The sequence below is a fragment of the Aedes albopictus genome, chromosome 1, assembly GCF_035046485.1.
Source record: "Aedes albopictus strain Foshan chromosome 1, AalbF5, whole genome shotgun sequence".
Classification (NCBI taxonomy): domain Eukaryota; kingdom Metazoa; phylum Arthropoda; class Insecta; order Diptera; family Culicidae; genus Aedes; species Aedes albopictus.
The window spans coordinates 110,363,058-110,377,907 of NC_085136.1; the positions used below are offsets into that span (position 1 = coordinate 110,363,058).

General features: G+C 42.7%; 1 protein-coding gene across 1 annotated transcript in view; it reads right to left on the reverse strand.

Moving 5' to 3' along the window:
• Positions 1-9,489: 9,489 nt before the first annotated feature.
• Positions 9,490-14,850, reverse strand: part of LOC109432998 (uncharacterized) — a 268,730-nt gene continuing 263,369 nt past the window's right edge. Inside the window, exons 7-8 of the mRNA XM_029858457.2 lie at positions 10,970-11,095; positions 9,490-10,908 (exon numbers count right to left, since the gene is read on the reverse strand). Of these exons, the coding sequence (XP_029714317.1) occupies positions 10,096-10,908; positions 10,970-11,095 (939 nt within the window). The 3' untranslated portion in view covers positions 9,490-10,095. The remainder of the gene's footprint in view (positions 10,909-10,969; positions 11,096-14,850) is intronic.

Genomic DNA, 14,850 nt, shown 5'->3' on the forward strand with positions numbered 1-14,850 from the left:
ACATCGAACGGCAACGTGATAAGCGTTCGGCTGGAAGGAGTATTGTTATCGTAAGTTTCATGTGGAAATGGAACTCCTGTACATGGATATATTTGATGAATGTTGTAATATTTATTAAATATTTGATCTGGTAGATAAGCGAAAACCAGCATAAAAGAAGTGATAACCTAATAAATGATTCACAATGAATTAATGCGGGGTAAAACCCAGGTAACTACTAGGAATTCGAATAAGCCGTCCGGCAGACCGTATTGAGCATTTGAACTGCATGCTGTCCTACATAAGCAGTTCGTTTGCATAGCTGCCTTTAATTAGCATAAGATGTGCTGCTCGAAAGCTTTCGGCCGTTAATAAGCATTTCAACTGCTTGAGATGTTTTTGCTTGGGAGAACAAAAATTATGGGAGATATATTATGTGCGTATATGCTGTCTTTCTGTTAGGGGATACTGGGGCAATATGTACCAGTTAAGAAAGATGCGTTCATATGCATATAAAAAGGCAATAACATATTGTTATAATACATGCATTTATTGCAAATACTATCATTCTTAACGATATCATTCAAAATTTCAGCGAATTTTCTTAAAAAAAACATAATTTATATATTTTACTGCTTTTTGTTTTCCTGCTACGCTTACCATTGCTGCCTTCAATTTACCAAATAAATACAACAACTTAACACATTTTGTTGATTTTCATCATAAATCAATCGACAAAATATCGGAAAATTACATCAGGATCGTCCTTTTTATTTTTATTCATTTTTCTCACTAATAACTCACGTAATTAGTGTCTATAAAATTCACCAGCTACCCAGCCAACACACGATCGCATATGATGTTGAATAGGATGCTAAAGTGGAGGCGATATGCACACACTTTACATGCGGTTAAATGGGAGCATGTACGCATATGGCCTCCACTTTAGCATCTTATTCTACACCATATACGACTTCGTAAACTGCGACGTTCTATTAGACTAACTGGGGTTCAAAGCCCCAAACCTGATATTCCCTGAAAAACGAAGGGGGTGCGTTTATTATATATATTACCCCAGATGCCCCTACAGGGTTTATATCTCTGTTGACAAATGTGTACATCTGATAGGGTAGTGGAGGTATTTTGGCCCACCTAGGGAATTTTATGATGTTTATTACATAATCTCTACTAAATCTTGGAAAAATTTAAATGGAACACGAAAAGTGTTCAACTATGTGACGACCTTCATTTTGGATGTCAGTTAAATATGCTGTTCAGTATCAAAAATAGAGAAAATGTTTCCACTTCCAATGAAATGCACGGAAAAGCATCAAAAACAAAGAAGGTGACAAATGGTGGTTTGAGGTATGGCCAAAATTTGTTCAACATAATCAGATGTGGACATATTTTGGACCACCTGTCAGATCTATCTCTCCAGTTCCTTCTAAAGGAAGAAAACATTCATGCCAATGTAATAAACTCTGGAAACAGATAAATAGAATAAGTTGGGACCTCCCGTGATCTGGGTTGTTATACGTTCATTTTACAATGAGATTGTCTTGGCTTCTATTTGTTCTAAAAACTTTTCGCCAAGTTGAACATTTCAGGTATTCAGTCAGCCATCCAGTTAAGAAAGTTATCCTTCTCGCAAATTAGTTGATGACTGAGACAATGCACAATGGGAAAAAATAGGTATAAAACGCGAATAAATTCAATATTTCTGCTCGGAGTGGTTTTTTGTCAATTTGAATTGCCCAAAATGCTCTCAAATGACGTTTTATTATTTTTTGTTACCTGAGGGGGTGGTCGTGGGTACCGACTATTGCCAAATCCCATTTACACTCAATCTGGTACGGTCAGGGCGTTAACACTGAACACCCAAAATGGTCAAAAATAACGTTTTATTAAATTTTGCTTCCTGAGGGGGTGGTCGTGAAGTGAAGTGAAGTGATATTTTTTGAAAGATGTGCACCACGTGGATGGTGGTAAAAATCACATTAACATTTACATGGTTATTTTGAGAAAAATCTTTTTTGACTTAAAAATAAAGCCCCTTAGTCGTCGACTAACCGTGACTAAGGAGGACGACAGGGCTGATCAAATTTTTTTGTCAATTTGAATTGCCCAAAATGCTCTCAAATGACGTTTTATTATTTTTTGTTACCTGAGGGGGTGGTCGTGGGTACCGACTATTGCCAAATCCCATTTACACTCAATCTGGTACGGTCAGGGCGTTAACACTGAACACCCAAAATGGTCAAAAATAACGTTTTATTAAATTTTGCTTCCTGAGGGGGTGGTCGTGGGTACCGACTATTGCCAAATCCCATTTACACTCAATCTGGTACGGTCAGGGCGTTAACACTGAACACCCAAAATGGTCAAAAATAACTTTTTATTAAATTTTGCTTCCTGAGGGGGTGGTCGTGGGTACCGACTATTGCCAAATCCCATTTACACTCAATCTGGTACGGTCAGGGCGTTAACACTGAACACCCAAAATGGTCAAAAATAACTTTTTATTAAATTTTGCTTCCTGAGGGGGTGGTCGTGGGTACCGACTATTGCCAAATCCCATTTACACTCAATCTGGTACGGTCAGGGCGTTAACACTGAACACCCAAAATGGTCAAAAATAACGTTTTATTAAATTTTGCTTCCTGAGGGGGTGGTCGTGGGTACCGACTATTGCCAAATCCCATTTACACTCAATCTGGTACGGTCAGGGCGTTAACACTGAACACCCAAAATGGTCAAAAATAACTTTTTATTAAATTTTGCTTCCTGAGGGGGTGGTCGTGGGTACCGACTATTGCCAAATCCCATTTACACTCAATCTGGTACGGTCAGGGCGTTAACACTGAACACCCAAAATGGTCAAAAATAACTTTTTATTAAATTTTGCTTCCTGAGGGGGTGGTCGTGGGTACCGACTATTGCCAAATCCCATTTACACTCAATCTGGTACGGTCAGGGCGTTAACACTGAACACCCAAAATGGTCAAAAATAACGTTTTATTAAATTTTGCTTCCTGAGGGGGTGGTCGTGAAGTGAAGTGAAGTGATATTTTTTGAAAGATGTGCACCACGTGGATGGTGGTAAAAATCACATTAACATTTACATGGTTATTTTGAGAAAAATCTTTTTTGACTTAAAAATAAAGCCCCTTAGTCGTCGACTAACCGTGACTAAGGAGGACGACAGGGCTGGGATGGATTCGCATGAATTTTTGACACAAACTGTAAAAGACACTATAGTTTCAGATAAGGAGTGTGTCATTCGCCGCACGATGCTGGAAATCATTGTATCGGGCCCGTTTTACCCCATTCTCTCTCATTTTCACCTTTTTGGAAAAATACTAAAATCATCCATGTTTTATAGTGAAAAGCTTCTTTTTTCACTGAATTGTTTATCCACTTCCTAAAGGAATTCAAAATACCTCCCTTACCCTATGTAGGTATATTGATTTTTCCATTACCTACCTTGATACCTTGTTGGCTACAAAGTAACTTTACTCCACCACCGAGCGTATAGTAGAGCACCATCTTCGTCGGTCTTGGGCGATGTTTCTCCAGTTTTCTCCGAACGTGTAGGGATCGTAGATCTTCTTCAACCGCGTGCAGCCAGCGAGTTCGCGGCCGCCCACGAAGTCGCCTACCTCTACCGGGTTCTCTGCTGAATATTGTTTTCGCTATTCTTTCTTCCGACATTCGCACTACGTGTCCAGCCCACTGAAGTCTGCCGTATTTAATACGTTTCACAATATTCGCATCTTCGTACACTTGGTACAACTCGTGATTCATGCGTCTGCGCCACACTCCATTTTCTTGTTTCCCACCGAGAATTGTCCGCAGCACTTTGCGCTCAAAAACTCCAAAAGCTTTTCGGTCTACCTCCTTTAACGTCCACGCTTCGTGACCGTAGAGGGCAACCGGAAGAATCAGCGTCTTATACAGAGCGAATTTTGTTTGCGTTTGCAAGTTACGGGACCTAAGCTGGCTACGCAATCCGTAAAAGGCCCTGTTCGCAGCTGCAATACGCCTTTTCACTTCACGGGAAACGTCATTGTCACATGTCACAAGTGTTCCAAGATAAACAAATTCTTCAACAACTTCAAACACTTCCCCATCAATCACTACCTCAGCACTAACACCACTAGGCCTGCTTCTGTCTCTACCCGCTATCATGTACTTCGTCTTGGTAGAGTTAATCGTCAAGCCTATCCTCGCTGTCTCTCTCTTCAGAGGAGCATAAGCTTCCTCCACTGCCCTACGATCGATGCCGATGAGATCAATATCGTCCGCAAAACCGAGGAGCATGTGCGACCGTGTGATGATAGAGCCATTCCTCTGCACGCCTGACCTCCTAATCGCTCCTTCGAGTGCAATGTTGAACAATAAATTTGAAAGAGCATCCCCCTGCTTCAATCCATCCAAGGTCACAAACGACGTAGACACTTCGTCCGCGATCCGAATACTTGATTTTGATCCATCCAGCGTTGCGCGTATCAGCCTAATTAGTTTCGCCGGAAAACCATGTTCTGACATTATCTGCCAAAGCTCATTTCTTTTCACTGAATCGTACGCTGCTTTAAAATCAATGAACAGATGGTGAGTCTGCAAGTTATATTCCCGAAATTTATCTAGGATCATCCGCAGGGTAAACATTTGATCCGTCGTTGATCGGCCCTCACGAAAACCAGCCTGGTATTCGCCGACGAAGGACTCCTCAAGAGGTCGCAGTCTGTTGAACAGGACACGCGACAGTATCTTTCCATTACTCATCCAAAAGCTCAGTAGCAAACAATGCAGCAGCTGGTTTGGTTTGGGAACACGGCCTTCGAAAATTGATCATTTCTCATGGATCGATCCGTCGTTTCCTTCTGCGGACTCGCTTAGTGTTTCTATTGACTGTAATAAATTTCTCCAGTAGGTGTAATTTAGCAATTCTCTTAGGAACTTCTCTGACATTGGCACTGGAAAACAAATTGTTTTTTTTTATCTGATTAACGAGATTTTTTAGCTCTAGGCTAGTTCATCTCGCGACCCACGCTTTACTTCCCTTCCGGAGGAAGAACTCACATTTTTTGTGAGTTTATAGGGAGTGGGATTCGATCCCAGGTCCTCAGCATGATAGTCAAGTGTTCTAACCATCACACCAGGTCCGCTCCACTCCAGATGCTTTATTTGAGATGGACGACGTAGATGGCACAGTATTGGATGATGTTCTTCGTTTCTCTTTCTCCAAATCTTCTATCATTGTTTCTAGCTTGACCAAGGTTTCGTTGGAGAGGTCTTCAAACTCAGTATACCGTTCTTCCTGAGCTTTAACATTTTCTTCTTTCACGGAAGCGGTGATGACATTATGGGCGTCATTGTATTCTTCGTAGATCACCTACAGGTTCTTCGCGTTAACTCGCAGGAGGAGAAGTGAGAGTCTTCTATTCTCGTCCTCAGCGATATCCAGGGTATTGGCGATCCTCGTGACCTTTCCCTTCATGATCAACAACTTCATAAATATTTTCAGAATTTTCAATCGGGGTGGGGTATGACTTAGAGACATTTTTCACACGTAAACTTTATCTACTTGATGAAAAGACGATTGATCTCACATTCAATCTTGCGTAGCGACGATGGAACGGAAAAACTCTAACGAATGTTGCCACTAGGAATACCAACTTGATAGTAACGGAATGGAATTATGATTCTTTGCGTTGTCGAAGCCACGCAAAACGCTTTCTTCCTTAGCAGCAGTACTCCAGTCCAGATCCGGTTCGAAGGACCAAATGGTTGGGCTCATAGCCGAGCCCAAACAATTAATTTTCGAAGAAACTTTGTAAACAATCGCGCAAGAAGAAAATGTTGAAAAAAGTTCTAAAGAGTTTTCCAAATGAACTATAGAGGAGATTCCAGGAAGAAATGTTGTTATTTGCTAATGATCTCTTGAACAAATTTCCGAAAAAAAAATCTGGAGGAACTGCAAAAGGAGCTCTTTGAAAAATTCGAAGATTTTTTCCGGAATTTTTGCAGGAAGTACCAAAAATGCGCTTGAAGATTTTTCCGGAGGAACTCCTGAAGATATTTCTGTTTAGAATGCCGAATTTAGAATTTCGTGTTCAGAATGCTAGTTTAATCGATAAAATGACAGTTGGCTCCAAACAAAAAAAATCGTTACACAAACTTGAAATGCATTTTAAAGATAGTTCCAGGCCACTTAAAAATATGAAGTTTTGGATTTCGACTAATTTTTGGACGGAGATTCCGATTATGAAATAATCTGGGTACCCCTAAAGAATCCAATATCGGGCCACTATCTTGGATATTATTTTTTTTTTAACAAATCAAACCAAAGTACAGTATCCCTATACTGCATGGCTTCAGAGCCCATAGCTCCTTAAAACTGCTGTCATCTTGAATTTTGGGCCGCCTTCTTGGATAGTTTGGTCACCATGCCAAATATACCCATATTGCATGGTTTTAGAACCTAAAACTCCTTAGGTCAGCTTCCATCTCGAATTGTTGGCCACCTTTTTCTGGTCAACATTTTTCAATTTCGAACATCTTCCTCATACCAAATATACCCAAATTTGCATGGCTTAAACTCCTTATTACAACCGCCATCATAAATTTTGAGCGGCCATCTTGTATATTATGGTCGCCATTTTTGGACTCCAGTTATCTTCTCTATGCCAAATATAACCATATTGCATGGTTTTAGAACCTAAAACTCTTTAAAATAGATGCCATCTTGAATTTTAAGCCACCATATTGGATTTTGAGCCGCAATCTTGGATATTTTGGTCACCATTTCTGCATTTACACACCAAAAATCGGTTTAGGTTTTCAGCAAAATGTTATGTTGAATAACAATCAGCAAGCACCTATTTTACTGAAATTATCAGTAGTTTCGATTTGTAAGCTGAAAAGGGGTCGTGCACAAATTACGTCACGCTTTTAGGGGGGAGGGGGGTTGCAGAATGTGACGATCCATACAAAAAGTATTGAGATCCCATACAAAAAGTGTGACATAGGGGGGAGGGGGTTGAAAATGGTCGATTTTTGCGTGACATAATTTGTGTATCACCCCAAACCAGCAAACTTCTCGAGTTTACTGAATTTCCAGCAAACTCGTCCGTCATCAACGATGTCGGTCACTTGTCAAATAGGAGAAAAAAAAGTGAAACTCAATGTTGCTGCGAAAAGTGTGTATTATTTTGCTACATTTATTAAAAGATACAGTGCTGATTCGTTCGTTGGCTGCTCGTTAGATGGGCTGTCTCGATGGTTGAATGTTCACTGGTTGGGGCAAAACCCAACTAAAAAGCACTGTCAATGTCAAAATCAATGTCAAAATGAGTTTGACGTCTGACCGCCGTCGCATCGCACCTCTTAGGGGACATGCACAAATTACGTCACGCTTTTAGGGGGAGGGGAGGTTTTGCATAACGTGACGATCCATACAAAATTTTTTGAGGTTTCATACAAAAAGTGTGGCATAGGGGGGAGGGGGGGTTGAAAAAGGTCGATTTCTGCGTGACATAATTTGTGTATCACCCCTTATAAACAGGACGTTTGTGCAAGTCTGCGAGTGTTTCATGACGTATTTCGCATCACTTGCGTGTGTCTAGATCTAGAGCATTTTGATCAGTTGTCAGTTGCACCAACGAACGAAGACGATTCGCTAATCGGGGCGCAGTCGTGACCCAACCAGCGAATCCAGGCTGTAGTGCGAAATGTAATCAGATCTCGCAATCATACCTTTTGGCACATACAAGTACAATGTGGGCGAAAATGTAGGTAAGTACATTTATGGTAAATCATCTTTAATTAGCTATGCGGCTCTACCCCATTTGGCATAATGCCATTTGGCATAACGGCCATTTGGCATAATGGCCATTTGGCATAACAAGGATTATGCACATTCTTACCAAGAAGGCTGTTCTTCGTATTATGCCAAATGGCCTTTATGCCAAATGGGGTAGAGCCATGTATTCTTATGATTGCTATTAGCCTCTAATTACACCTGCAGCTATTTTCAACGATCTACAGTCGTGTTTGTTGTTTGAAAGTACATTTTGATTCTCTTCTTGTATGAAGAAACGGCAAAATGGGGCAAAATGGAGCACTTCCCGTGCCGTGTGGTGAATGAATTTGGCAGCAATCGATTTCTCGTACTTTTTTACGTCAGAAATGGTCAACTTCACGTACCGAAACCAGCGGCGTTGAAAGATCCGTTTTTTGGGTCGATTTTTTACACTGTGCACTGCAAGAATTTATGCAAGCCTGCTTACTCTCAACAGAAAATCAAGCTCAATAGCTCAAGCTCAAAAGAAAATCAGCTCAATAACTCAAATTCTAACATAAAGAAATTGGAAAAAAAGTTATTTTTTTTTTGGATAAACAATAATAACTTTAATATTGGAATGATTCGACTGGGATTTTTGGTAATATTTGCTGAACAAACTTCAAATGCACTACGAAAGAAGTTCCTTTTAAGGATATAGGAAGCCGAAGGAATTAACAAAGAAAATGTCGAAGCAATAAATTTCCAAAGAAATTGACGAGGAAGTTCAGAAGGAATTGCGGACAACATTTCTAAATATCCTTCCGAAATTTCCATATAAATTGACAAACAAATACAATTTGCATTACTGAAGAAGTACGCAAAGGAATAGAATTCTCGAAATATTTGCCGAATTCACAAATTTTTAGCTAAAAAAAAATGGCCACTGATGAAGTTGTTAGAAATACGACAAATATGACTAGTTTTCAAGAAATGAATCCCTGCACTCTTATAAATATTTTTTTTGGACTGATTATGCTTCCACAAAGACTTCCGGAATGAAAGCAATTAAGACTTCCAATTCCCCGAAAAAGATGATATAAACATCGAAACGTCGGACGAAGGAGAATATCTGATCGTTTGATAGCAATTGCTACTACCAAGCCGCGGAGGGCTCCAAATTTAGTTATATATTGTGCAAACCACTCGCAAGCTTGAATGGCTTCCTTCCAATCAGCCGCCACTTGTTGACTCTCCAGTTTGTTCATCTAATTTCATCTAAAATACATAGAAAGTTGCATTGAGCAGAGCACTCTTCCGCAATCTGGTGTATGCATAGGTATGGAACACTCACACTTTAATATTCCCCGGCACCAGCTGAGTTGACGATGTACACATCAATCATCCTGTAGTGGTGGCCGTAGCAATATCACATTATTCTTATTGGAATAAGCATCGATGCGGAGATTGCGCCTGCTGTTAGGCAAACCTCATAGCGACGATGCGATGATTAACTGTATGTTATCATATGGTTACTATATGGTTATCATATGGTATATGTTGGTGGGGAATTGAGTACAAAAAGAATTACAATGTTATTCTAATTTAATTTCGCAAATCATCAATGATAAAGTTGCATGTTGATAAAGAAATGTCTCAATGTCTTTCAAGACGAAAATGGTGTACATAAATTGAAGTTCTTTCGAAATAAGTCGAGATGGCAAATGTGTTATTATATTTTTATTCGCTTAGAATTTCGGATTGTCGCATAATTTTTCTTTACACTTCAGTTAATAATTCGAGTTAAAGATCTCTATAACAGTAATACAACAGTGTAATTCGTACAATTAAAATAGGGTTTTAAAAAATAACGACAATTTTCCTTTATACATACACTTGTTTGAGCTGCTCGTAAAAAGTAAGTTCGTTGTCTCACAGGTGATTAGATCGTTAGATATTAATAAGCGCGAGAAAACTAGGGGTGTACACAACATTTCTACATCGTTTTCGATTATAAAACATACATGTTCTAAACTTTTTTTTCCCAACCATGCATGCTCAGAAAGGGAACCAGATCATCGCTCGATCTCAAGGTAATCAAATGGCATTGATAGATACAATTTCACATGCTAGGGATGTCACCGTTGTTTCAATTGATCGATTAGTCTGTAATCGATCAATCGAAGATTTCGATTGAACGACAATTTTGCGACATCCCCAATCGAATCATCCTTTGGAACTTTCACTCCCACTCACATTCGCACTATAAACTTAATATTTGCACATCAAGTGGATCACTACTGTCTCACAGCGGAGAACCCCAAGCTCCAACGCTACACCGTGGCGGCGATGGTTTCCCGAATCCACTGGGTGTTGGAGGTGATCTTGTCGTACATGCGAGGCCGCTCTACGCCATTCGGAGCGCAAGCGATTCGCCACGAGGCCACTCCCACCAGGGCCCACTTCCGCTCGGTGGGCAGCAGGCACACTACGGGACTGCCGGCGAACTCTTCTTCGCTGCAGTCCTGCTTGTGGTAAGCCGCCTCCGTGCACATGCTGTTGACCGTTGCGATCGAGATGTTCTCGCAGGGCTTCATGTCGCTGATCTTGAGCTGCACTCGCTGCAGGTGATCCCGCTGGCGACTCCAGCCGAGGGTGTTGCAGTTGGTCCACAGGGTTTGCTTGGCTTTGGGCGGTTGGAACCCGCTGCCGATGTAGTTCAGCGTGGAGATGTAGTTGTTGGTTTGCGGGGAGTTTTCCGGGAGGGGGTAAGGGTTCTTGGTGCCGGTGACTTGGACGGCTTCCGCCTTGGGGATCTGGGAGCCTTCGTCGGCGAACTCCACGTTGAACTCGTTGGTGGTGTAGCGGGAGGATTCGGCGTCTTCGTTGTAGTCGCCGGAGGAGTCGTCCTCTCCGGGGGTTTCGAAGTACTGCCGGTACTCCTTGATGCGTTTCTTCGGTCGCGATTTGGAAAATTTTTCAGCGTGAGGAGTGGGAGTGACGATGTTGTCACTGCGGTCGATGGTTTCCTTCAGGGGGATATCCGGTAGGCAGATCGGACGGACGAAGTCTGAGTAGATGACGGGGTTTTCCAGGCGGACCAGGGCAGCGGTGCTACCTTCGACGGGTGATTTGACCATGCCGATCTGGGGAATTCAAAGAACAGGTATAAGGCATTTCTATGGTGCCGAATTCATGAACACTTACGATACGTCGACGTTGCGTCCAAGGTGCATTGGATGTCAAGCGCACAGCTCCGAAAATTGCCATCCAGGTTGCTTTCGCTTGACCTTGGAAACAGGACTCCGTTGTGAGAACCCAATCCGAAGAAACCTAAAGAAAGGTACAGAGGTAAGAAGAAATACAAGTTGTATAACATTACATTACATGCTCATCCACTCGGCACCGCTTTTAGCTGCCGTCGTACTATCTTCTGAAACCATGTTTTTTCGATCATTCGTCAATCAGCCAAGTAAATTTCGGCTAAAAGTCTTCTTGAAAATTATAGAAAGGCTGCTAGATACACCCATTAAAACTCGCACAAACCTCTCTGAAACCCTGACATCTCATTGAACTCTTAAAACAACCTCCTAGAACACACTATTTCAAATATCTCTAATACCTTAACTGTTGTCCTCAAAAAATTTTTGCTTACATCCTCTTTTGACTTCTACTACAAACAATAATCAGGCTTGTCTCCTGAGTCCTACTTGGCCCCATCCTTACTCACTCAAGTGAAAATCCCTCTGCTCCTCCGAGAAGAAAGGGCGCGGGTTTCTAGGCCGTCTTCCACTTCTCTTTCCACCCATTATATTCCCAAGGCCTCCTTCCAAAACTGCGAAACCTCCTAGAAGGACCCTGAAACTCTCTTTTACTTTCTCCTTCTCACAAATTCTCAGAAACTTCCATGCAGCTCCTCTGGAACTCCTTGATACTCTCCTAGAACGCCGCTTAAGCCCTTCTTAACCCCCCTTCCTACACTAACCTTCTTCTGAAACTACCTGGAAACGCCATCAAATCTCCTGATACTCTTCTGAGACTTTCTCAAAATCCTGGTACATTAAAACCTCTTTTTATGCACTTTTAATTTATGCACTTGTTTATACTCTGCATAAAAGAGGAATTGATTCAGAGGCGTTACAGGGACGTTTCAGGGGGTTCTCAGTGGGAATCCCAGAAGGTTCCAGATGGCCTCTGGGTCGCTTCAAGGGGTCTCAGAGGCGTTTCAAAGAGGTCGCTTAAATTCCCTGAAACGCCTCTGCGACCCCGTCAAACGCCCCTGAAAATCACTGGAACTTCCATGGAACCTCCTGAGACTCTTTGAAGCGTCCCTATGCTCCCCTAAAAACTCCCTGGAATCCCCATAGGCTTCTGAGAGCCTCTGGAGTCCCCTAGAACAGAGCTTCTCAAACTCAATTTTTCCACTCGTTTAAGCGAACATGCAAGAGGATGGTGCGCCGCGAAAACAGAGTTTGGGAAGCGCGGCCCTGAAACTCTGTACAACCCCATTAGACGACCCTGATACTCATTTGAACGCCCCTGAGACCACATAACCCCTGAAACCCCATGGGACTCCTTGACACGCGCTTGAGATTTCCTGGTATACTCCTAAAACGGTCTTGAGACCCTCTGGAATTTCCATGGCAGCCCCTGAGACCCATTGAAGCATCGCTGAGGCCCCCGGAACCCCTCTGAAACTTCCCCGAGATTCATGAAGCGAATTTGAGAGCCCCTGCAATCCCCTAAAACCGATACAGATAATCCCTTAAGGTGAATATATAACGAAGCCATACTTCGAATTTTCAAAAGCACAAATCTGAAGAACCATGGGTTGGTTTGCGCTGAAAAGTTGATCGATTGGTCACCACTAGCGGGTCACCAATCGATCAACTTTTTAGCGCAAACCAACCCATGGTTTTTCAGATTTGTGCTTTTGAAAATTCGAAGTGTGGCTTCGTTACATATTCACCTTAAGGGCACCTGAGTTCTCTTGTGACACCTTGAAACTCTGGGCCCCAATGAAACACCCATGAGATCTGCTGGTGCACCCCTAAAACCACCATAAACGCTCATGAGGCACCCTGAAATCCCCTGAGACCGATTGAAGTGCTCCTGAGGCCCCTTGGGATTCCCCTGAGACCTACAAAAACATCATGTGACCCTTTAGAGACACCTACGAGATCTCTTGGTACCCTTTAAGGCCCCCTGAAACATTTCAGATCCTCTTGAACATCCTTGGAACCCCCTGAGAAGCGTCCCTAAGGCCACCCGGAAGCCTCCTAAAACCCCCTTATAGCGCCTTTGAGATCTACTGAAGCCTCCATTCAACGCCTCTGGGATATCCTGGTACCTCCTAAAACTCCCTGAAATGCCCCTGAGATCCCTTGAAGCTCTCCTGAAGATACATGGAACCCCCCTGGGATCAGAGATGTCCATATCCTCAGTGTAGGAAAGAGAAATAGAAAATACACCACTCACGCTGTGTATCTCAACAGGAGCCCGTCTCTTATGTGTAGATCCACCACTGCGAATCGGATGCGCGCAAGCTTGGTGGGTAGAAATAAATCTCTTAGCTCCCTGAGCACTAGGCCACACAACAGTGCGGCGAGAGTGATTTTAAATTCTCTCCGGTGAAAGTGTAAAAAATCACCCGGGCGCGCGCTCCAGTGAGGTTTTTGCGCCAGAGTGCGCGCTGCGGTGAAACACCAGAGAGTTCTCGCCCCGGTGACACCATGGTGATGATTCGGTGACTGCTGGGTGAAAACACGGGAGAGCGCCGGAGAGCGATGCGCGCGAAAGAGTGAGCCACACTCGATCCAAGGCGAACGAGCAAGAGCACGCACTAGCGCTTGGTCTACCCACCACCAAAAACAAGAGAAACTAGCTTCTTGGTGTGGTGAAAAATGTTCCTATCCCCAGTGTGGTCGATAAACTGACGCCGCAGTGGATCGCTACGGTGAAATGCCATCTCTGCCTGGGATGACATAAAATCCCATCGGATTCCTCTGAAGGCCTCTGAAAACCCCTTGAAAAGCCCTTGGGAGCTCCAGGTATCCCGCTGTAACCGACTGGGACGACCTGAAACGCCCCTGAGATCTCCTGGTACCCTCCTAAACTCATTGGGACCCCTTGACATGCCACTGAGATCTCCTGAAATCCCCTGAAACCCCTTGGAACACCCTGAAAAGCCCCAGCAATAGTTACTGTCATTACCTCTTAATCCAACTGAAGCGCCAACGAAACCGGTGCCTTTGAAAGATTCCTGCAATCTCCTGAAACAACTCCCTGAAACGCCCCCGAAACCCCTTGGAAACCCCTTCTTTTGGACTCTTTGAGAACTTCCTGGAAACCACCTTGTCCCCATCTCAAATACCCAGAAGTAGAACCTGTTTTCGCAAACTAAGCTTCCTCATTAAAGCCCAGCTTCTTATGCCTTTTTAATTTATGTATCTTCAGTAAGGTGCATAAGAAGAGGTTCCAGTGTACGTCTCAGAAACCCTCAACAATCCATCACCCCTGATATCTCCTTATAATCTCTCAAACCAGCACACTGAAGTAGCTTGAAACCACTCTGAAACACCCCCAAAACACAGGCCCAGGCATCTATGTTCTTTCAAGTGGTGAGTTCTATGATTGTATAGGAGTATCCGAGAACACCATAGAGTTAAGGCCATCTGATCTACAAGCGTAAACAGTGACCTATTGGATCATTATGAATGGATTGTATGCCTACACAGCCTCATGTAGCTATGTGCTATCAAGTGGTGAGTTCATTGTCAGTTTGAGGATCTCCAAGAACTTACTCGAGCATAGGACATCGGATCTATTAACGTATTTGGTTGTATTTAAGAGATTTACGACTAAGGTTCATACTCTATACCCTTGAGTATAAATCATCGAATCTACGGGAGCTACTAATTGTATCTAATAGCATTTAGAATGAAGTTTATACTCACACAGCCTCAGGCTTCTATGCTCTTTCAAGTGGTGAGTTCTATGATTGTATAGGAGTTATAACGCACATGTTCGGTTGCATACATGTTGAGTATAATAAGCTGAACTTTTGAACTTGATTTATTTTACTTAAT